Raw genomic sequence first — 23,345 nt, forward strand, 5'->3', positions numbered from 1 at the left:
ACACAGACTAGGTGGCTTATAAACAACAAAAATGTATTTCTTATACTTCTGGAGCCTAGAAGCCTCAGATCAGGGTGCCAGCATGGTTGGGTTTTGGCAAGAGTGCTCTTCTGAGTTGCAGACTGCTGACCAGTGTCTTGTACATTCACTTGGCAGAAAGAGGGCTAGCTAGCTCTTAGGGCTCATCTTATAAGGACGCTAATCCCATTCAGAAGCTCCACCCCCCTAACCTAATTACCTCCCTAAGGCCTACCCCACCATCACATTGAAGGGTAGGGTTTCAATACATGAATTTTGAAGGGATACAAACATTCAGTCTAAAACAGAGTCCATTCAACGAGAAACTAAACTCTTCAAAAGTTTGAAATTACATCTTAGTATCATTCTTTGTCCTCAGTGATTTGACAAAGAATATCTCGTACCGTAAGTCATTAACAAAACACTTTCACATACACTATTTCATTTTAATCATGACAAGGTTTTAATTACTGGGTTGGCCCAAAAGTTCATTTGGGGTTTTCAGTAACATCTTATAGAAAACCCGAACGAACTTTTTGGTCAATCCAATACGTAGTTTTCTCATCCAATAAATGGTTAGTGGACATCTTCTCTGTGGCAAGTACTCCACTAGGTTTGGGGATCCCATGAGAACAAGACAGGTTATTTGGAGAGAGAGTGCAGGAGACAGACTAGCAAACATGCAAATAAAACATCAAATCGCAGGCACTACAATATGAGCAAGTGCAGGGTATTATGGGAGCACATAGGAGGGACAGCCAAGCAGTGCTGAGGGATCAAGGAAGGCTTTTTAGAGGAGGTGCACTTAAGCAGTAGCCTAAACAACAAAAACAATAACTTAGTCAAAACTGATCGGAGGCTCAAAGAGTTAAAGGAAGAGAGTTTTTATGGCATCTTGAGCAAGTCATCTGATCCATCTCAGCCTCACTTTTCTAAGCTTTAAAATGGAGATAGTATCTTCTTCGCAGAGCTGTGGTTAGAATTAATGAAATGAAGTCAGAGAAAATTGCTTTAAAAACTGTAAAGCCCTATGTGGAGGTAACAGGCAAATACTGGCAAAAGGTATTGCCCATTGTCCCTTGAACTGCGTTAGGAAACAAATGATATTCAGTAAAAGTGGAGAAGCAATGTAGCATTTTCCATTTATTATAAAAGCCTGAAATGAAATTTTAGTTAACTATTCTAGCCTGAAATATGCACTTCATTGCTGTCAGCATAAAATAATAATTTTACTCAATCATAACAACAAAGATTTACTAACAGTGAAAAGCAAGACAGGGCCACTGGCTGAGAAGAGAGACAGAAAATATAAGTTTTCAAACTTGCAAGTGAAACATAAAGCTAGCAGAGCACTGAATACAGTACAACCTGATAATGCTTTAATGCTTAACGAAAAGATGAAACAGAGGGACCCTGGCTCACTCATCTCTAAACCTATGTCCCTGTCCCATTGCTAAATAAAATGCATTCGATAAAAGACGTATACCACATGTTTCTTGACTTGAAATTAATTACTTTCTGGAAGCTTGATGTCCTCCACACACATATGTGGAAATACCTAGCACCTAGATGATGATCCCTTACAGGAAGCTTTCCTGACGCCCACTCATTGCTAGTGCACATGCTCTCTTTCCTCTTAGTCCCCTCCCCCCTCCGCCAATGTGCTTCAATCATAGTACTTAGCCTATAAAAATACTCTCTTGAGCAAGTTCTCTCCACCCATTTCTCTGAGCTTCTCAACAACTGTAACTGGCTGGATTTTGTTCCCACGGATCTTAACACAGTGTCTGGAATGTTGTAGACACTTATTTAAACATTTACTGAGCTACACTCACCCAAAATAGAACTAAGATTGGGGTCTTAAGGAATGGCTCTTTGACTTCAGAGATAAAGGGAGACCTTCTCCTCCTAACCTCCAACTGGAATGGATACTTTACTGATGAAATTTCTAAGACCGTTGATACACAACAGTCTTAGAAGACAATGCAATATCTTGAACATAGTAGGTATTAAATAAATATTTGATGAAGATAAAGTGAGAAACAATGCTTAGTAGTTAGAACTCTTGCAAGAGCCTGGGAAAACAATTTAACTGCAATCTGGACATTCTTTCACAATTAAGTAAAGATATTACTGTCCTTAGAAACTTTTTCAACAAGAGTTGCAATGAAAATGGTTTCTCAATGAAAAAGAAATGTTATTTAGCCAGAAGACACTGTTCCATAGCAATACCAGTGTGGTCTTTTTGCTGGATTACTTAGTAACAGTTTCTCAATGTAGTAAAACGTACTTGGTAGGAAATTATTTGAGTTCAGATCATATAATCATCAAAGATACTTCTTGCTCTAAGAAGTAAGTATCAGCCTTACCCTACATCACTTGAAAAACAGGAAACACAGGAGCCAAATATTTCAACCCAGTCTCTGTACTTGGTTTATTTTTAGCCCAGAGCCACATCTAAGTCACACTGCACTATGGAGTTGGTCAGAATTGCAGGATTAAACAAGTAAGTGTGAGGCCACAGATCAGCTTTCTCAGTCCTTCATCTCTTTAGTGTCCACCGCCCTTGGTAATATGTTCAGTAAGACCAAAGAGTGACCAGCATTAACTACACACACAGCTTCGTCGCTGATAGGTAGCGCCCCTGAGATGTGAAGTCTGAAAAAAAAAATGTTCCCAAGATAGTTTTTCCCTCCCCAAACCCTATTACTTACAGCCAGGATTTGATTACTATCGTTACTCTTTTAAGGACTGATTATCTTCACTTCAAGCTACAGCAGATAATTCTGGTTCATAAAAGTAAACACCATCTTCCATTGACTAATGGGGTAAGAAACTGATAGTGCCCTTTGCGGCATCTCAGAACTTGAAGGAGAGAATGCCTGCACCCAGCGGTGGTTCCCAGAGAGCAACATTACCTTCTTCCACCAACAGTAATCAATAACCTAACGCCCTGGCACACTTCTATCAGAAAGGGAACATCAAGGACTTAAAAGCGGAACCAAAAGCAATAGGAAGAGACGAGAATGCAACATAACTAAAGACACAGTCCTACAGAAACCCAATTAACATACATTAGCCATGTTCACAGTCAAAAGTTAAGGTCTTTCGTGCTTCCATAGCTTTTTAAAATGTCTAAAATTTCCTATTTTTAGGGACCCAGATGCTTATTCCTAATAATTAGATTTTATTATTATGCAAGTATCCCTTCCTGCTTATTGTGACAGCTTTTTATAAACCTAGAAAACATGTTGGCACCACTGACTGAAGTGTTTTAAAACAAATCCTCTTCAGGTGTTGAGTGGCCTGTCTACATTATTTGCTGGTTGATCCCTAAATTACTTATAGACAGTACCTAAATCTTTCACAAATGCTTCCATGAGGTCACTTTTAATTGTGAAATTTGTTTCATGGCTTCTTCCAGGGAAAAGTTTTTTCCCCACTTTCCTATTAAAACATATTTTTGTTCAGTTCAGTGTTCTCCATTGTGGGTGAATATGCCCTCCAGGAGGTGACCGGCAATGTCTGGAGATATTTTTAGTTGTCCTAACTGGTGGTGAAGATGGACGCTATTAGCACCTACAAGAGGCTCAGATGCTGCTAAATACCCTACGATGCACAGGACTGCACCATCTCCCACACTCTTATGCCCCCCACACACAAGATAAAGAATTATCCCCCCCCGCAAAAATTGATAGTTACAGAGAAACTCTTAGCCCAGCGATTCTCAGTGGGGGCAGTACTGCCCCCTTGTGGGAACTCTGGAAATCTGCGGGGTGCTTTTTTGTTACGGTTATCACCATGTCCCTCAATCCACAGAAAACCACATACTTGAAGAATTACAGCTCTAAATTTCATTCTTCATTCATGCAGAAGAAAAATTCATATATAATTATCTAAGCCTATGACCTAAATCTGTTTTACTACATGTAAATGAAATACTTATTTTTGCACGGCTTTAAATTATATTTTGTTTGCCAGAAGTACAACTACCATGTAAATTAAGGGAAGTACTTTCCTTTACTTTGTAAGAAACTTTACAGAGGGTTGTTTACCATTTTGGAAAACAACTTTATTTTGTAAGATACTTTATTTTTTAAGAAAACTTTATTTTGTAAGAGACTTTACAGAGGGTTGTTTACCATTTTGGAAAATTAGGTCACTTGACAGAAACACCATTAGTGACACTAGAGTGTCCAGTACCAATTACCTGTTTTCAGTTGTTACATGAAATGACCCTAGGAAAAGTGCAAGCCCTTCACACCTTTAGTTCAACTTACTGTGTAGTCCTGTCCTGTGGTCATCTCCAACTTAGACAATCCAAAAACTTACTTATTAAGCCATACATTATTTCAGTATACATTATTTTTTCTTTTGTTTAATATTACTGTTAGGATACTATGCACATATACACACACATAATTAGGTCTGTGGATGGATTATATTATCTGTGAATTTCATTTCAGGATAGTCAGGGAGTTTTAGGGAATACTTGACATGAAGAAGAGAGCCTTGGGTGTATTAGGATTATAAACCATTTCTCTTGCTCATCAAAGCCTTTTGGGAATCTTGATTCTGTTTCCAATATAATTACCAACTCATACAGCATCTTGCTCTCTGCAAATATGACTAAGATGCCATTGATACTTTCACCCAAATAACTGATAAAGATGTTTATTACAGAGCCAATGACTAATGTTAGGTAGTAGAATTCATTTCACTGCACTTGCGCCATGGAATTTCCTATCTACCTTTTAAATTACTTTTTATACAACTAAGTACCAAAGATGGCCCTTGAAAGTTTCCACAAAACAAGAGCCAATTACCCATTGCAGGGAAGCCACCCTTTGCTGACCCCTCCTCCCACTACTGGGAGGATATTTCCAGTAAAGAAAAATAAGAAAGTAAGAAAAATAAATAAAAATCAGATGGCAGATGGACAGGAAGCAAGCAAAGCAAAGGAACACACAATCTCGAGGAGAACAGATACATATATCTGGATAGCACAAGTGTTTTGACAGATTTTTTCTTTCCAAAAAGTCTCAATGAGTCCACACGGAGCAATACATCAATAAATATTCTATATCATCAATAAGCCCAAAACCATTCCTAGAAACCTGGATTCTTTGAAGCATCTTGGATAAGGAGTGTTTGAGAATTAAATATATTCAAACAGAAATAGACCCATGCTATCATACATTTTTAAATTATATTTTCAAATGATAAGTGGACTTCCTTTATTACACAATTTATTTTATATAAAACCAAATCTCCAATAGACTGTTTAATTCATACTGTCTTTCAAACACTTCTTAAGTGTTTAAGGCAAAGTTTAAATTCTGAGTGGTAGGAAGACAATTTCTATTACAGGATACATTAACAAAAACCCTCTAATTAGGTTACAAAGTATGTGTGTGTGTACCTTAGCTTGGGGTAGAAGTAAGAGAACTGGGCTTCCCTGGTGGCACAGTGGTTAAGAATCCGCCTGCCAATGCAGGGGACATGGGTTCGAGCCCTGGTCTGGGAAGATCCCACATGCCACGGAGCAACTAAGCTGGTGTGCCACAGCTACTGAGCCTGTGCTCTAGAGCTCATGAGCCACAACTACTGAGCCCATGAGCCACAACTACTGAAGCCTGTGCACCTAGGGCCCGTGCTCCGCAACAAGAGAAGCCACCGCAATGAGAAGCCCGCGCACCGCAACGAAGAATAGCCCCTGCTCGCCACAACTAGAGAAAGCCCGCGCACAGCAAAGAAGACCCAACACACCAAAAATAAATAAATTTTTTTTAAAAAGTGAGAGAACTACTTAAATTCTACTTTAAAATATATAAAATAATATCAGCCTAAAAAGTAGTCTATACCTAAATATAACCCCGTTGTTTTAAAATGTATAATTCTAATTGACTGAAACATCTAGAGATTTTCTAAATGAGTTTGCATGTTGACACTGTCTAGATAAATGTGCCAAAGAAAAATTGCCTTTATCTTAATACCTATATTTGAGGTTTATTCTACTTGTTCCTTGTAACCCTAAGGAAACAATTTACCAAAATTATAGGGAAGTGTTGAAATTATAGCATTAAAGTTTCTTTCCCCCTAAAATTACAGGTAAGAAAACTACAGCCTACAGAAATGAAAATCACTAGCTGTCTCTGGTTTTAAGCCCAATTTTGGTTTTCTGTAAATCTTTACACAAGTCACACCTCGAAAACAAGAGAACCATAAACCACCAGAGATCTGTGACATTTCATGGAACCACAAGAGACTATTACTTTCATCTGAACCAAAGAACTATCAATCAACACCTATCCTTTAATCCCTTGCTATTTAAGGATCTGAAGACCAGTAACATCAGCATCACGTGAGACTTAATTACAAAGGCAGAATCTCAGGCCCCTTCCCAGAGCTGTTGAATGAGAAACTGCAGTTAATAAGACTCCCCAAGTGACTCAAATGCAATTTAGAGTTTGAGAAGCCCTGGGTTTATTTAACTTCTAGAGCACAGTGCTACAGAGGGGACCTTAACACAGCTAAATCCAGTACAAGAGTGGTTTCTAATATGATGGGGTAGTGGAGGAGGGGTGTAAAATCCGTAGAAAGAAAACTGAGACTACGCTGCAGATGAAAAATAGACAGGAGAATAACTCCGAAATGTGGCCTCTGTCAGGGGGCCATCTGTGATTCAGGAAATGACTCCAAAAATAGGGTCAGAGTTATTTCAATGAGGAAAATTAGAACCAAGAATGGAGTAGAAATATGGGAAGACTATGTATGGATATCCTGGCACAGCATTAGAAGTCATGATATGTTTTGTGAATGAAGTCAGAATCAGTAAGTAATGACAATGAGAGCTAAAGTTTACTGCATGACTGTACTCTAGGACGCAAGGAGCTAAATCTATTACATGAGCGAGCTCACTTTCGCCTCTCAACAACCTCACAGGGTTTTCAACAATTGAAGAGGCTGAAGCTTTGCATGTGTTTTACATGATAGCGTCAGGCTGGTAAGGAAAGAACCTGGCTTTGGTTATGACGTATGTGACTTCACATATCTTCCCCCATCTGAGCTGACTGACTGACAGATGAAATTGCCCTGGGAGAAATAAAATCTGGACTAGTATTTGTCCAAACTGAAAAGTTCTAACATAGTCAAATCAGCCTCTAGGGCTTCCCTGGTGGCGCAGTGGTTGAGAGTCCGCCTGCCGATGCAGGGGACACGGGTTCGTGCCCCGGTCTGGGAGGATCCCACATGCCGCGGAGCGGCTGGGCCCGTGAGCCGTGGCCGCTGGGCCTGCGCTTCCGGAGCCTGTGCTCCGCAACGGGAGAGGCCACAACAGTGAGAGGCCCGCGTACGGCAAAAAAAAAAAAAAAAAAAAAAAAAATCATTCTCTAAATTGTGAACAGGCACTGACATATAAGCTTAATGTCGACCTGGGGAAACAGGCACAGCAATGTCTAGTGACATTCCTCTCCAGCCTACAGGCTGTTAGAACACCTACAAAGAGCCTCCACCCAAACCTCTAGATCTACAGCTCCACTAGATATGAAAAGCAATGCCTTCATCATTTATGAGGGCTGAACAATAGACAATGAAAGGAGGAACAGAAAAGCTCCCGGGAAATAAGGCTTCCAGCCTGATGGAATAAGAAACCTGTCAATAACCCCTAGCCATAGGAGATGCTCCCACTGTGCAGGACCTCCACTCCGAAAGACCCTTCCGGGGACTTCAGTGTCTTTCCCTGAGCCTGACATAGCTGGTCCTCCCAGCATTCCTGTCTTATTATCATCCTTTCTGGGCAGTTCACGGCAGTGTTTCATTTAAACCTAGGGCCTTTAAGAAACAGCTCTTCTGGGCTTCCCTGGTGGCACAGTGGTTGAGAGTCCGCCTGCCGATGCAGGGGACACGGGTTCGTGGGTCCGGGAAGATCCCACATGCCGCGGAGCGGCTGGGCCCGTGAGCCATGGCCGCTGAGCCTGCGCGTCCGGAGCCTGTGCTCCGCAACGGGAGGGGCCACAACAGTGAGAGGCCCGCATACCGCAAAAAAAAAAAAAAGAAACAGCTCTTCTAAGAAACTTATACAGTCTTCTAGAGTTGCTTGGGGTGTTAAACTGGGTAACAGCACATTTTGAGTCCTCTGCCTGATCATACATGAACACTTTATATTTTTTATAAAATGCAGATAGCATCTAACCATCTCATTTCCACTTGTCCCATTGTTCCAACTTATAAACATCTAGTTTTCCTCATTTCACTCATCACTTAAGATGTTTACAATGGATTTAAGGAGAATGGCAAATAAGACACAGGGGGATTTAATCTCAGTTTTGTCACTAATAAGCTTCACGTCATTGGAAAATCACAGTATTTCTGAACCGCTAGATTTTTAAAAAAATTTTTTGTCATTACTGTTTTGTTCATCAAAGGGGATGAACAAGGATATCTCCTAAAATCCTTTCTAGGCATGAGGTTCTATAATGTGTTAATACCAGAACTAACGTTGTAAAGAATCTCTACAACTTTTCAAACCTTTCACTGTTATACATTTGCTAGCACTCTTACTTAGCACTTTACGCTCATCATTTTTTATTCCACAAACACGTATGGAGAGAGTATTCCTGTACGCAAAGCCTTAGGGGAGGAAGTAGCATCATCCCAATTTTATAGAAATTAGAAACTAAACCTCAGAGAGGAAAAGCAATTTGTTTAAAATCACGCAGCCAGGGACTTCCCTGGTGGTGCAATGGTTAAGAATCCGCCTGCCATTGCAGGGGGCACGGGTTCGAGCCCTGGTCCAGGAAGATCCCACATGCCGCGGAGCAACTAACTACTGAGCCTGCACTCTAGAGCCCACGAGCCACAACTACTGAGCCCACGTGCCACAACTACTGAAGCCCGCCGGCCTAGAGCCTATGCTCCACCACAACAGAAGCCACCACAATGAGAAGCCCATGCACTGCAACGAAGAATAGCCCCTGCTCGCTGCAACTAGAGAAAGCCAACGCACAGCAACAAAGACCCAATGGCGCCAAAAATAAATAAATAAATAAAATTAAAAAGAGGATATAAAGATTACATTAACAGTCATATTAATAAAAAAAATCACACAGCCATATGTGCAGGAAGAGTCAGAGGTCAACCTCAGGTCTGTGGTGCCACAGCCCATTGTTTTAATCTTCATGACAGTTTCAGGTCATTTTTCTATTAGACTGGGCTAAAATCTCTCAGATTACTCCTCTGACTCTCCAAAATCAGTTTCACTTTTTGGCTTCAACCTCATGATTGATTATACGTGATATGACTGAATTCTGGTCGAAATAAATGTTTGCAAAGTTACCTTTCAGTAAATCTAGTTCAATACCATAACAATGATCAAAAAAAGGACAGAAAACTCTCCCAGAAGTTGCCATCCTATAAAAAGAAAGCTCCACTCAGTAGTTCCAATACCATATATGTCCAAATCTTCCCACTGGCCTTTTAAAAAAATGTAACTGAGAGATTTGGAATTTGTTATTTTCCCAAGTGGGAACAAGTTCCCCAGAATCTTTAAAGTATCAAAAATGTATTTTGATGAAAAACAAAACAAAACAAACCACTGTGATTCTTGATGATGGACTTTAGCTATTTAAGAGCAGTATATACGAACAATTTTATCCTTACTTTCAATATCACATTGTAGGAATTCAAAAGTTTTATTCAACTTAAAAAAAATCAAGCCAAAACACAATATGGACTTGATAAATCTGAAAAGTAAAAGGGCATGTAAACATTACTTCAAAAAAGAGCATTCTCATGAATGCAACTCAAGTGTAAAAAAGAAATAACTTTCCGCATGTTTCTGCTATAGTTGTATGTTTGATTTTTTTAAAATTGTCTTTAATGTAGAAAATTGATTTTGTAAATGCCACTCACATGCCTTTTATTTTTAATTGAAAAGGCTAGAGATCATTTATCTGATACAGAAAGTTTATGCATAGTCACAAACTAAAACCTTCACACTGAAAATTAGCAACATTTTTGACCTACCACTCTCACTGTTTGGAATTTATCCCGTATATAAATTAAAGACATATGAGAAAATGTGTACAAGAATGTTAGCTGCAGTGTGGTTTATGCTTACAAGAAACAAAACAAACAACTATCACTATTAATAAGCTGAAGTACATGGATACAATAGCACAGTACATGGTTATTAGACCAATACGGACTGATCTGGAAAGAAAGGAGCTACAGTTAAGGGAAAAAAAAAAAAAAAAGCACGTTGTTGAGGACTGTTACGGGATGATTCTACTTCAGGTAGAAAAACAAACAACAAACTAGAAACATCAAGAAGCATTTTAACATGGTGAATAAGGGCGCAGAGCCACACAAAAGAAACTTCTTAAAAAATTGCTATAGGGACTTCCCTGGTGGTCCAGTGGGTAAGACTCCACGCTCCCAATGCAGGGGGCCCAGGTTCGATCCCTGGTCAGGGAACTAGACCCTGTACGCATACCACAACTAAAAGCCTGCATGCCGCAATGAAGATCCCGCGTGCTGCAACTAAGACCCAGTGCAGCCAAAATAAATAATAAAATTAATACAGAAATATTTTTTTAAAAATTGCTCTAATATCAAGAAGCTCAGTGGGTCCAAGGCCTGTCTCATCCTGTGTGGACATCCCTGGTAATGCCCTGGAGAGGCTAGATAACCAGAGGATTTCAAGGCAGTATGTTTCCAGCCCTGCTTCCACACTTCAGAAATTTGTCTTGCCTTGATAACAAACCAGAAGAAAACAAAATGTATTGCTACTTATCTCTTGCTTCACCGTGTCTAATAGTGACTAGATTTCCTCCTTTTTTTAGCCCTACAGACAACAGAAAGCATACCCTACATTTGATCTACTCTTGATCCTTTCTTGCAGTCATCGACTGTTTAACATTTTTTTTCCTATCCTAGGAAAAATATAAATGACTACCCCAAAGAGCAGTTTTGTATACTGACAGCTTCAAATAAACATATTTGAGTTTCGAAACACTTTTTACAAAGGCAGCTTATTGTCAAATAGGGTATCAAATTGTGCAGTGTTAAATATTCTCTATCTCCCCTATTGCTTGTTTATCTAAGTACTATATAACATAATATCTGAGCAAAGAAACCCATGAAAGAGGCCATGTGATCACGCGTTAATTCTTTTTTATGCACAGTACAACTTCATTTTGGCATTGGCCCTTGGTTACTGGGACAGACCAAAATAAGTACATTTCTCCTCAGTGTTAAATCACAAATGCTGTCATCAGCAAGACTATTTCACTTCCAGTCCCCTGGGGGCTTTCACATGAGAGGGGTCACAGACTGAATGAAATAGCCTTTTACAGGAAGACTGAATGGCACTTTCCAAGGGAATATTGATTCAAAAACTTACAGTCCATTAAGTACAACCCACAATCTCTCCCTTTGTGGTAGTTCAGACTACACTCATTTCTTTTTACCCTAGAATTGAGAGGCAGTTTATATTTAGGGCATCCCATAAAACATTTCGCTTTTCTCTTAAAAAATACTTAATGTATGTAAATAATCATATTAACTGGAAAGTATTAAAATGTTTTCTAAAAAGGACCTCAGACTGCAACAGGCCATGTTAAGATTTACCTAATTATGTTCTAGAATCACAGAGTTATCAAGGAGATCAAACAACCTATTAGAAGCTATTAGAAGTTTCGTGTCTTTTAGTTCGTTATGCGGGGAGACGGGAGTGCGTAGGAAACCATTCCCTTTATCTCCTCACACATATATTTTTTTACTACTATTAATTTTCCATTCTTTCTCTCAGTTTTCTTTTCTCTGCCAAATATGAGTGCAGAGGTTTCCTCACAGGGGTTTTAGGAATCTCCCTCAGACTAACATCAATGTAAAAGAGCTCTCTATGCAAAGTGCACTATTGGTTTCTCTTTTGGTTTAGACTAAACACTAAAGAAGAACACTGCACCGTGGCTTTTTAAGCACATTCCCCCAAATCACTACTAATTGGAAAACTATAATACTATATGTATTCAATGATACACTTTCCAAACACTTGAATCCTCATATTAAGAAAGTTATGTTTTCATTTATATGTGGAAGCTAAAAAAAGATAAAGCAAACGAACGAATATAACAAAACAGAAACAGACACACAGATAGAGAAATCAAATTAGTGGTTACCAGTGGGGAGAGGGAAGCGGGGGCAGATAGGGGTAGGGGATTAAGAGGCACAAACTACCACGTATAAAAGCTACAAGGATATGTTGTACAGCACAGGGAATATAGCCAATATTTTACAATCACTTTAAACAGAGTACAGTCTCTAAAAATACTGAATCACCATGCTGTACTAATATAACACTGTGAATCAATTTTACTTCAATAAAAAAAGAAAGTTATATGTTTGAGAATATATTTTAATATTCAACTAAAGGACATTCCAAGCTACTAGTTGTACAATTGCTAAATATTATACTCCTGCTGCCATCTTGTGGTAATTTTTGGAATCTTCTTGCTTGCTGTCTTTTCCTCCCTCCCTCCCTCCCTTCCTCTCCCTCACCTTCCTTTTCCCCCTACCTTTTGGAGGGTACCTATATCCAAACCTTAATGAGTCCCTTTCTTAAGTAGGTAGGGAGACAACCTGCACTATATTCTGAAAGAAGAACGGATTGTTGCCAATTCCTCCTCCTGTAATATATTCCCTCCTTTCTCCTTATATTTTTCTCATTTTTCCACAAAACCATTCTTTTAACAATAATACTTTTTAAACAAATATCTATCTTTTAGATTAATCTAGTTTCCTACAAGTAAAGGGAATACAGATTATAGGAAAATATATGTGTATCTTATGAAAGACTTTTCCTTCCAAACTTTTTCCAAATTGTACTTTTACAGAGAAAGAAAGAAAGAAAGCATCCTGTATTTCTGGCTACAAGATGCCACACAGCCACAGGTACCGACTCTCAGGGTCTAAGGAGGAGCCCTGGGGACACACTCTGGAAAGAGAGAGCCGCCCAGCAACCCCAGGCTGGATGGAGACCGGAGGCCTGGCAACCCTTTATTACTTCCCGACTGTCCCCTTCACCTATGGGCCCTGCTGTGGCATGGCAAAGGAATTCATAAATCTGGGGGTACATCACACATTTCTCTGATGATATATTAAAGTGAGTAATTCTCAACCAGACTGATTTACCATCAGAGCAAGGGTATATTTTATAAAAACCACCTTTCCCGTCTAACTCTATGTCCCCACTCCAATTCCTGTGGAGAAGCTTACAGACAGCCATCCAAGGAGTCACCCAAAGACAATACTATAGTGAGAACTCGATTAGCCAGAATCTTCCACAACATGGAGGAGATGAGGATGGAAACAATCTGTTTCATTCCTTGCTGAAAATGACTTTAAAACCATCTTTCCCTCTTTTGTGTTATTTATATCTATGTTATTCACAATCTGTATTTTTCTATATTTTCCTTTAAAATCTATGAACCCGTACAATGAAGCGTTATTCTAAGCAACAGCAGCCACATGGCGTAGATTTAACGTGATTGTTACATCTCTTCCCTCAGTACATTACAACTCCTTACTGTTAATATCAAATAAATTAACTTGTGTGCCACCTAGAAGCATCCCTGATGCCACCAGTATATGAACATCACACTTTGGGAAATGGGGCTCTGATGTATACATGCTAAGTAGAGTACAGTAAAGCTAACAACCATTATTTATGGATAAGTAGCTTTAAGTGTCACAGCATCAAGATTTTGATATGTTAGAGCCATAGTTCAGATCAGAAGTTCTCAAACATTTTTTCTGCAGTGACTCACGGGATGAATGATGTTCTCACGTGCAACACACTCTTGTGAAAAGACCGACTGTGGGTTCTGTGCAATTTCCTGCCATATATTTGTCATCCTCCCAGTCGGGGAAGCCAATCGGAATGCAAGTCAAAAACCATCCCTAGGGAGGTGCCTGTGAATGCACTCAACCTTATTTCCTAAGAAGCAAATAATTCATGAAGTTTGATTTTTAACTTACTATTTACTCATTTTAACCTTACAACTAATCAAACACACCACTTTGCGCCATGACACCACAGCTGAAATCTGCTGAAGACATGAAATTTTGTCCTGAATATTTTATAGTGAACTTATTCTCTGAGAGGAGACTGAATTGAATATGAATTGGTTCTATCCTCTAGAAGGTTTCAGGGTGGGTGGTTTTTTTTTTAATTTGTTTGTTTTTAATACATTCTAGATATGTGCTGTTCTTACCCTGCCTCTGAAAATTAGCACGTGGGAAGAGAAATGTATGGTAAGCTGAGGGTTGTATAGGGTTGGAATTTTTACTATAAACAGACCTGGTTTCTACCCAGGGGTTTACAGCCTAACATATAAAAGAATTTTCTATTTTGAGAATTTTTAGCATATGTAGTGAAGTTCCTTGGTGGTCCTGTGAGACATGAAATTAACATTACCCACACCATGAGGGCAATGAAAGTCATCAAGCAAAATACTGACATTTACTCAAAGGCTTTGGATTTGCTCATCAGGCAATACAGTTGAACAAACAGACCTACAAGTATTTGTAAGAGGCAAATATACAAGTACTTTTACGATTCCCTATAAGGTTTGTCAGTAGCATTTTTGCAGCATTTGAGGTCAAAGTGCTCAAATAAAGACACATCTGAGGATTTAAAACACATTTTGAAGCCCTCTCTAAATTGATCTATAGAGGAGGAGCAGTTTGAATTAGCAACCAGTCAGAGAGCATATTTAAGAACTGTACTTGTATAATGTTTATCACAAGTAAAAAAAATTCAAACGAAGTCCTAACAAGGTAATTACAGCAGATGTCTTACTGGATTTGCCTTATTAAGGCAAATTCATTTATTAAATAAACACTCAGGTGAAATCAGCGTGTTATCCCCTTACACACCAAAGTGCTATCAGCACGCTCATCCACGTAATAAAATCAACCCCAATCAACTCCTAGTGTCAACATGTTGACTGTTTAGGACTAACTTCCAAGAATATGTCAAATCAACATGCACTAAAAAAAAGGTTAACCACACAGCCAACACATTGGACAGGACAAATTATAGAAAGTATTTTACAACTTTCTAGCTAATATAAACTTTATATTGGTTGAATTTAAAACTCCACTATTTTCTAAGGTAGCATGGGTTTCTATTATACGCCCACATAAAAAAACAATATGAAAATGTTTAAAATAAAAGCAACATAACATACACTGAAGCCTGCGGTCCACCGACAATGTTTAGGGAGTAGTGCAGAGGAAGGTTAAGAGTTTTTTAAAAGGAAATCTGTTGTTCAGAACAACAATAAAGGGATTAGTCTTTATATAATAAAACAAATCTATTTCAAAGATACACATTTTCTGGAAATATCTATTTTTCATTGAGAAATATTTTAAAGCATTGTATATTTTCAATATGAGCAATTATTTTTAAAACTTTAGGAAATTCAAATTGTACAATATCTAAAAAATCTGAAATATCTGAAGACATGAAAGAGTTTAAAAGGTTAGAGTACTATTCTGAACAAGACCTCTGTTCTACGTTTGCGGTTGTATGAGTTTTGCAAATGAGAGATCTGCTGTTCCAGGTGTCAAGCTAGAAGAGAGGAACCAGGGACCCAAAAGAGAGATGCACAACACAAGCAGATCCAAGAACAAAGTAAAAGAAGGTAAAAAAATCATCACTGGGTAAAAGCAGGAGGTAGTAAGTACTTCGATAAAAAGCAACAGAGATTGGTTCTAGTACCCTGCTCTGGGAGACAGTATTGGACTGTGTGTCTTAATACCAAGCACAAGCATTTGACAAGCTGCAAGATGCTGTCATCTATTTCATGATAATAGCCCAAGAAGTAAATCCTCCTTTCCCCAAGAAACTGACTGGGCCAAACTAGAGGAGTTTCAGAATAATAACTACCATAAGAAGTATAAAATCATGAACTGAATAAATCAGCAGTTTGTGTGTATGTATACATATATGTACATACTCATATACATACACAATGCTCATACACATAAACATATACATGCAGCCCCTTTTCTCTTCGGGGACCCTACAGCACAGGGCACTAACAAAGCTAGTAGTCATTTTTGACAATTTCCAAGCTCCTGAGCTTTCACTTTTGTGAAACAGGATATGCTATCCCTGGTTTATCTCAGAACTCACAGTAACTTCCAAGAGCTACAAGAATCTGAGATAACATAGGGTCCTGAACTCTGATAAGCAAATGCTCAGTGGCAAATGAAAATAATTATTCCTACTCAGAGCAACCATGAAATCACCTGAAAATCTTATCAAAAGAGAGGGTTTTAATGCACTCTCAGTGTCTCCCACACAGTGTGGGGAAAGGGCACTGGGCAGCAGCCACTCAGCAAGGAAAGAGGAAAAAGATAGAACGTCTTTTGTTTTTTCAGGTCTTTTAGAAATATTTTCATGAGGGTCAGTCAAATCTCTAATGAACACATGATTAAATGAAAACTTGCAACCTATACATGTATCAAGGATTCGGATGGAACGAGAACTCCTGGTGTATTACAAATATATCTGGAAAATGTACTTGATCCCAGAGCCCAAACCAACACCAAAGCAAAGTGGATATGTCTTAAATAATAAGTATAAATAGATAATAACTTGGAGATATCAATTCACCAACGCCGGTACTGATGCAAAATTAAGAAACCTATATTGTCTTTCTGGTCCCATTTCCGATACCTTTTAAAAGGCACTTCAGTAATGATTTGCTCAGTTTTCTCATCACTAAAACCAGAGTACTATTTACCTCCTGTACCTCTTTGACTGAATGTAGGTGTGAGGTGCTTACGCTCGGAACCTGTCCTCTTCAAATTACATGCAGCAAGACACAAGGATCTTGACAAGCAAGCCTGCCTATAAATCCTCCCCTCACCTCCTCAGCTTTCCTCCCTTTCAACTCTCATCATAAATACGACTCCTCTGAGTAAACGAAACGAATGTCGTCTCCCAGAAGCTCCTGTTAAAACATTACTGCATTAATCCAGAAAGGATAACTGGTTAACATATTGGTATGCTGTCAAGTAGTAATAAATGCCTTTGGATGGAAGGATTGGTAGGGATGAAGGAATCAGCAGGAGGGGTCTGTAAGGCAAAAGGCATAGGGTATAGTGAATGATATCCAAAGGCAGCAACCAAGATCCTTTTCACATCCTTCCTGATTGCACTATTCGTCGGCGCCACCTATGACATGACACTGAGCTAGAGAAGTTGAGTGAGGAAGGAAGAAGAGGGAATGATTAGGAAATGACAATCCCCAGAGCAGGACGGCCTGGGGAAATTCTGGCCTGGCACAGCACACCCAGGGCGTACGTGCTGGATACAAGGGCTCATTGGTCACTTTTTCATAAGGTCAGTTTCGTGCTGGCTCTAAGACTTCTCAAAAAAAAAAAAAAATCCTATTCTAATTTAGGGCAGGTTCTTTTCCTCCTATTTGGAAGGATTCACCAGTTAGTAAGATGGAACTGGCCAGATTCCAAGGCTATAGAATATAACTGCTGAGAACTGGGGCTCTAAAGACTGCAAGATTGGGGTTTCAAACATGGCTGCCATTTCCTAGCTGTGAGATCTTAGGTAAGTGAATTAACTTCTTCAAGCCTCAGTGTCCTCACATGAAAAGTACGTATGTGATCTAGGACCACTGGTAGAAAAACAATGAGCTACTGAAAGTAAAGAGCTTAGCACTGTGTTAACATCACTAAGATTAGCTATCTTTATTATTCTTAGCATCGCTAGTTTAAAGCATTGTGGATTTTCTGTGTGAACAATTAATAAGCTGGGCCCAGAATTCCACCGGTACCCGCTCATTTCACTGAAGTTGCTTATATCAAAATTAGGCCAAATCCCTTGATTTAGTCTGAAGGTTAAACCAGCTGAAATGAATCAGAGATGCAAAAGGCAAAGAGTTTTCTGGGGCATCCATTCCAAAGCATCCATGTCCCAGTGGAAGAAGGTACAAGTTCCAAAGGATGAATGTACATCATCAAGAATCAAGGGATTTCTGACGGGAAATGCTCAAGTGGCTTGGAATACAATATATTATTCCTGTAACAGATTAATATTGATTCCAGCCTTTGCCTAAGCTAATTTAAAAAACAACAACGGTATACAGTCTTCTGAGCTAACTGGGTGGTCAAAATAAGGAATTTAGGTGTGTATAAAAAGTTAAGGGGGAGAATTAGGATAGCAGGTAATTCTTGATGTGGAATATATGCATGCAGGGAATCAGAAGTTCACAGAAAACCATGTGAAATACTCAGTTATTTGGCAGAAAGTTATATATATAAGTGTACAGTATCATCGTCATCCAAAACAGCCTACAGTTTTCAGTGATTATCACTTGATCTCTACTGGGCATTTCTAAGGGGTATGAAAATGAGGACTGCAATAAGTCGGATGTTTTCTTTTTAAACATGATCATCATACTGTACACTTGATACTTATGCTGTGAGCTCAGATCTTCCCTTTCCCTAGTATGATCTTCATCTAAGCATTCCTTAGATACTTAGATCATTCTTAATGGAGAGTGTGCATTATACCCTCTGTGGACACATGGAAATCCGGCTAATTGGACTGACTTGATTACAACAGTCGGTGAATTCTCCCATTTCCTTCCACTGCAATAAATGCTGAAGATATTTTTACCACCGATTATGTAAATATTTCAGATTGCAATCATTTTCTGAAACAGTGGTTACAGGCAAAAGTTCTTTTATCATTCTGCCCACCAAACGATTCCTACACTTTCAAAATATGTTTCTTTTCTTGTTAGTATAAAAACTGGGTGTCCTAGTAAAGTCTGAAACAAACCCATAGCATGAATAGCTATCACTAAATCCTACAGCAACTGCAATTGAGCACTAGCTTTGTGATAAAGCAGTCTCCTTCAGCCCCAGTAAGTGCATCAGGATGGCACAACTTTTAACAAAGAATGCACAAGCTGATGGAATGTCTACTCCCCAAATCCAAATATCTGAAAATTAGCAAATACACTTTTATTTTGAAAGCATCTTGTTTGCTGTTAAATGTTGTATCCCAGATATACTTTTTAAATTATTTCTTTTCTTGGCCAAAATAAGGTGTCTCACCAATAATTAAGTTAGTACTGTCTCTTTAAATGCTAGGATGAGTACCTAATTCCAGAGGTTACTATGCCCATCTATTATACCTGTCAAAATTCTTTAAACTCTAATGAGTCAGCTTGCTGAAAATACACTCCACGCTTCCATTTGAAAGTATAAAGCTAAGTGCTGAGCGGGGAAAAGTTTACACTCAGTCCCAGCGTAAACCAGCGCACAGAGGAAGTAGAAAAGCACTTCAGCTAGCTGTTGCAGACACAAATACGCGCCCGACCGACCGCTACTGCGCATGATCCACTCTTTTGATGAATGTTCCTACCCCTAACCCGAAAACGTCGGGAGTGTGTGCGCGGGGGCGGGGGAGGGGGCGGGGGAGGAATAAAAAAAAAAAAGGAAGATGATGTGTACGTTTGAAAGATCAGCCATTTCCTCTCAGTACACACAAAAACGCCTCTCATTCCTAGAGAGATTTCTTATCAAGGAAAATAAAAGTGCCTCTTTGAGAGCTAGCTCCTGAATGAGAGTGGACTCTGGGAGAGACAGTTTCCTCTCCTGTCCTCTCTAGACCCCAGTGAAATCTCCTCTTTGCTACGAGGTGGTGCTGGTTACTCTTTGAGGGGCACAGTCCAGACACAGAGATCTGAAATTTCAAAAATGCGATAAAGCCCCAGCCGGTCAGCCCTAGGAGGCGAACAGCTGCCGGGTGACCGCTGATGAAGTGGCTTCTTCAGGAGGTGGGCAGATTGATTCCAGCTGCTGAGAGCGGGGCAGGGCAGCGGCCGAGGAATGCGCAGCTCAGCTGAGGCAAGACACAGCAGCTTCCCAACCAAGGGCAAGGCCAAATGTTAGCTCTGATTGCAGTCTTGGCCTGAGAGAAGTAAGAATGCCATTGTTCCATTTGATAGGGACTTCCAAGGCAGCCTGGGCCAAAAGGTGCTATGTGCACGGTGTCATTTTATATGTGGAGCGTCGCTCAGGAAATCTGAAAGCTGTCCCTCAAGACGTTGGTTCAGAGTGGGCCTGCAGTTCCCAAGGTGAATCCTTTCTGCCTGATTCCTGTTTTTCTCCCTCAACCCACTCCCAGCTCCTGGCCCTTTTCTAACAGCTCTCAACCCCTACCCAGACTCCTTTGCTCCCCTCTCCCCCACTCCCACATGCAAACACCGTAATCAGTACACAACTGAAACAGACAAGGAAGGGGTGCAGCGGAGGAGTGGGGGACATCCAGAGCCCTGCAACTGGCCTGGATGGAGACATACAAGAGGACATGCTCTTTAGAAGTACTGGCCTCAAAGTCAGAGAGCTTAGGGGCAAGGACTAATGTAGGGGTCCCCTGAGGGCCCCAAACTCAGACGCCAAGTGATCTAACAACAGGGAAGGGGTAAGAGGTAGGTGGGCATGAAGGCACGCCTAATGGAATATTCAATATCCTGAGAAATGCACTTTCGGCCGTGCGCTTCCAGAGACTAAAAGCCAGTAATGGGCTCTGGAGTCTGCACTTCCTCTCCCTAATGTCCAGAGGCGCTTTAATGCTGCAGCCAATCGATCAGCCTTCTCCGGTGAAGGCGGCCAGTGGAGAGCAAAAGCTTCCTACTTGTGGCCAAAATCGCCCGGCCTCCTCTGCACACCACGAAAGAGCGACAACAACTTTGAACTGTCAGGACTTGGCTCTCAACGTGCTGGGAGAAGGAAAGGAAGGAGCCTGGAGGCGTCCAGAGAAATAGCTCCCCTCCCTCTTAATCCCAGCTTTTCCAGGGAGACTCAGAAGGAAGACAAACAAGGAGGGGGCATTATCCACCCTGGGACAGGGCTGACCAGTAGCCCCAAACCTGCTTCAGGTGCAAGGTCACCGAACCGCCTCCAAGCCCTGGGCAGCCCAAGATGTGGCGCTTCTGGAAGGGACACAAACTGAGCAAAAGAACATCCAGAAAGTGGGGTTTCTTTACAATCTCCTGCTGACATCGCTTGCTGCCTGGAAAGTGACCCTCAGAGGCTGATTCCTGCCGCGGAGACGCATCCCAGTCCCGCCTCCCTCCCCCACCCCCTCTGCGCCTTCCCAGCAGGGCTTGGGCTCCGGGCGAGTTCAGTCCCTAAATTGAACCCAACCCTGTCCAGCCTCCCGTCGCCGCTCCGAAATGGCTCCAGCGGCGCACTGAGCATGCCCTGTGGCCTGGGTTTGGGGGTCACCTCCGGGAAATTTTCCGGGCCCCGGGATGGGCCGGGTTCTGTCCCCCGCGGGCGCCCCCCCAGGGGTGCGCGAAGGAAAGACCGCGCGGCTGCAGCCGCGTGCGGAGCGGCCAAGTTAGCGAGCGCGACAAAACTTTCCACGCTCCTTCTTCCCACCCCACCTCACCCCGCCACAGGGGCGCGTCTCCCCGAGGAGCTCGCCTTTCCCAGCCCGGCGGAGACAAGCACAGCACGTGATGGGCAGAAATAAAAATAAACACTTCCCATTCCCGGCCCGCGAGGGCCAGCCCCCACTCGGCGCGCTGCGGAGAACTAGGGGCGCCCTGCGTCGAGCAGCCCCAGAGCCGCCGCGGCCCGGAGCCCCCAGGCCCCCAAGCCGCCGCCAGGACGGCCACCCGGCCCGCCCGCCGCGAGGGGTGGCCCCGCTCCGGCCCTCCGCGCCGAGCCCCGGCGCCTACCTTTCGGATTTGGTGAACTTCCGGAATGCCTGTCGGAGGTCGTGGAAGGACCTGTACGTCTGCGGCTCGGCCGAGATGCCCTGTGCCCGGGTGGTCCGGGGGCCGATGTGGGTCGAGGGTACGGGCAGCACCGACTGGCACTTATGGAGCTTCCTCTTCAGCTCCTGGATTTCTTCCTCCTTCTCTGACAGCCGCTTCTCCAGCTCTTTGATCCTCTCTTCCTTGAGCATGAGAATCTTGGCAAAGTCTTCCTCTAGCTCGCTCATGTTTTCCCTGAGCCCCTCCGCGAAACTTTGTCTCGGGCGGCGGCGGCGGCTGGGACGACAGCCGGGCGAGGCGAGCGCGGAGTGAGCGAGTGAACGGGCGCTAAGTACTCGAGCGCAGCGGTGCTGCTCCTAGTGCGGCGCGAGAAGCCGCTTTCTTCGAGCCGCTTCTGCTGAAGGGACTAAAAGCACCGAGGGGAGGATGAGAAGTCTAAAAGCGAAGGAGAGGAGAGGCAGAGTGCTAATCGCCAGTCTCTCCGGGGAATAGGTGATTATCTTTCATTGAGAAACCAATTAGAGCTGCCCTTCCTCCCCTGAGACCCCCTCCCCCGTCCCCCTTTCCCAATCACTTCGTGAGAACACGGCGCGCGCGCCACCCCACCGAGAGCCTGCTTTCTAGCTGGGAGGGTTAGACCAGTGAGCCTGGTCTCACCTCATCACATAATAATCACTCTTGCACGCTGTATGGTGCCAAAGGAAAGGGGTGGGGTGGAGGTGGAGGGGAGAGCTTTATGCCACTTGATCCTTGAAATAGCAACAATTACCATGTGATCTGGCAGATGACGCAGCGCTTGTAACTGGAGCCCAAAGACTTTGTGGTGTGTGTACGTGCGTTTGTGTGTGTGTGTGTGTGTGTGTAACATTTCATAAATATTAAACTGCCTTTAGACAATAACCTGCGTGAATTCATCTTTGTTTTCACCTTTTACTTCTGCTCTGGATGATAAGGGGGTGTGTGTGTGTTTCTAACTGGGAAGTTCTGTGGTTGTGACCCCGAGTAATAAGAATGACAGAGCACTCGCAGTTCCAGGTGTTTTCAGCATAAAATTTTAGTGGAAATAGTAAACTAAAATTGTTGGTGGGTAAGTTGGATGAATTACTCATAGGGTAATGAGCCAATGTTTACCGAAAAGAAAAAAAGGTCCATGCATCCATCGTAAACTTCTTCGAGTTTGGATTCTATTTCATCTGCTACAGTTAAAATTTGTATATTCAGCATCCAAATTATATTACCATACCATCTTATATGGTTGCGAATTGAGGGCTACCAGTGCTAAGCTGCTGGCTCACCCTACCAGCTCCTGTTTTAGGGAAAAATAGCTTCTGTTATCTGTATTTCTCCCTCACCTGTGCATCCATCACCACACTCTCTGCTAAAGGGATTTTTATACTCATTTGAACCCGGAGTATTTGCTATTTCCTACACTGTATTTTTTGTATACATATATGTCACAGGGAGCATTTTTCATAACATAAATCACTGTTTAAGAGT

The 23,345-nt window shown here is 41.6% G+C and overlaps 1 protein-coding gene across 1 annotated transcript in view; it reads right to left on the reverse strand.

Moving 5' to 3' along the window:
* Window positions 1-22,337, reverse strand: part of PRKG1 (protein kinase cGMP-dependent 1) — a 1,179,082-nt gene extending 1,156,745 nt beyond the window's left edge. The window contains exon 1 of the mRNA XM_029244880.1: window positions 21,810-22,337. Coding sequence (XP_029100713.1) covers window positions 21,810-22,075 — 266 coding nt within the window. The 5' untranslated portion in view covers window positions 22,076-22,337. The remainder of the gene's footprint in view (window positions 1-21,809) is intronic.
* Window positions 22,338-23,345: the final 1,008 nt, after the last annotated feature.

Source organism: Monodon monoceros, unplaced genomic scaffold (genome assembly GCF_005190385.1).
Source record: "Monodon monoceros isolate NGI ecotype Baffin Bay Population unplaced genomic scaffold, NGI_Narwhal_1 Super_Scaffold_4, whole genome shotgun sequence".
Taxonomy (NCBI): domain Eukaryota; kingdom Metazoa; phylum Chordata; class Mammalia; order Artiodactyla; family Monodontidae; genus Monodon; species Monodon monoceros.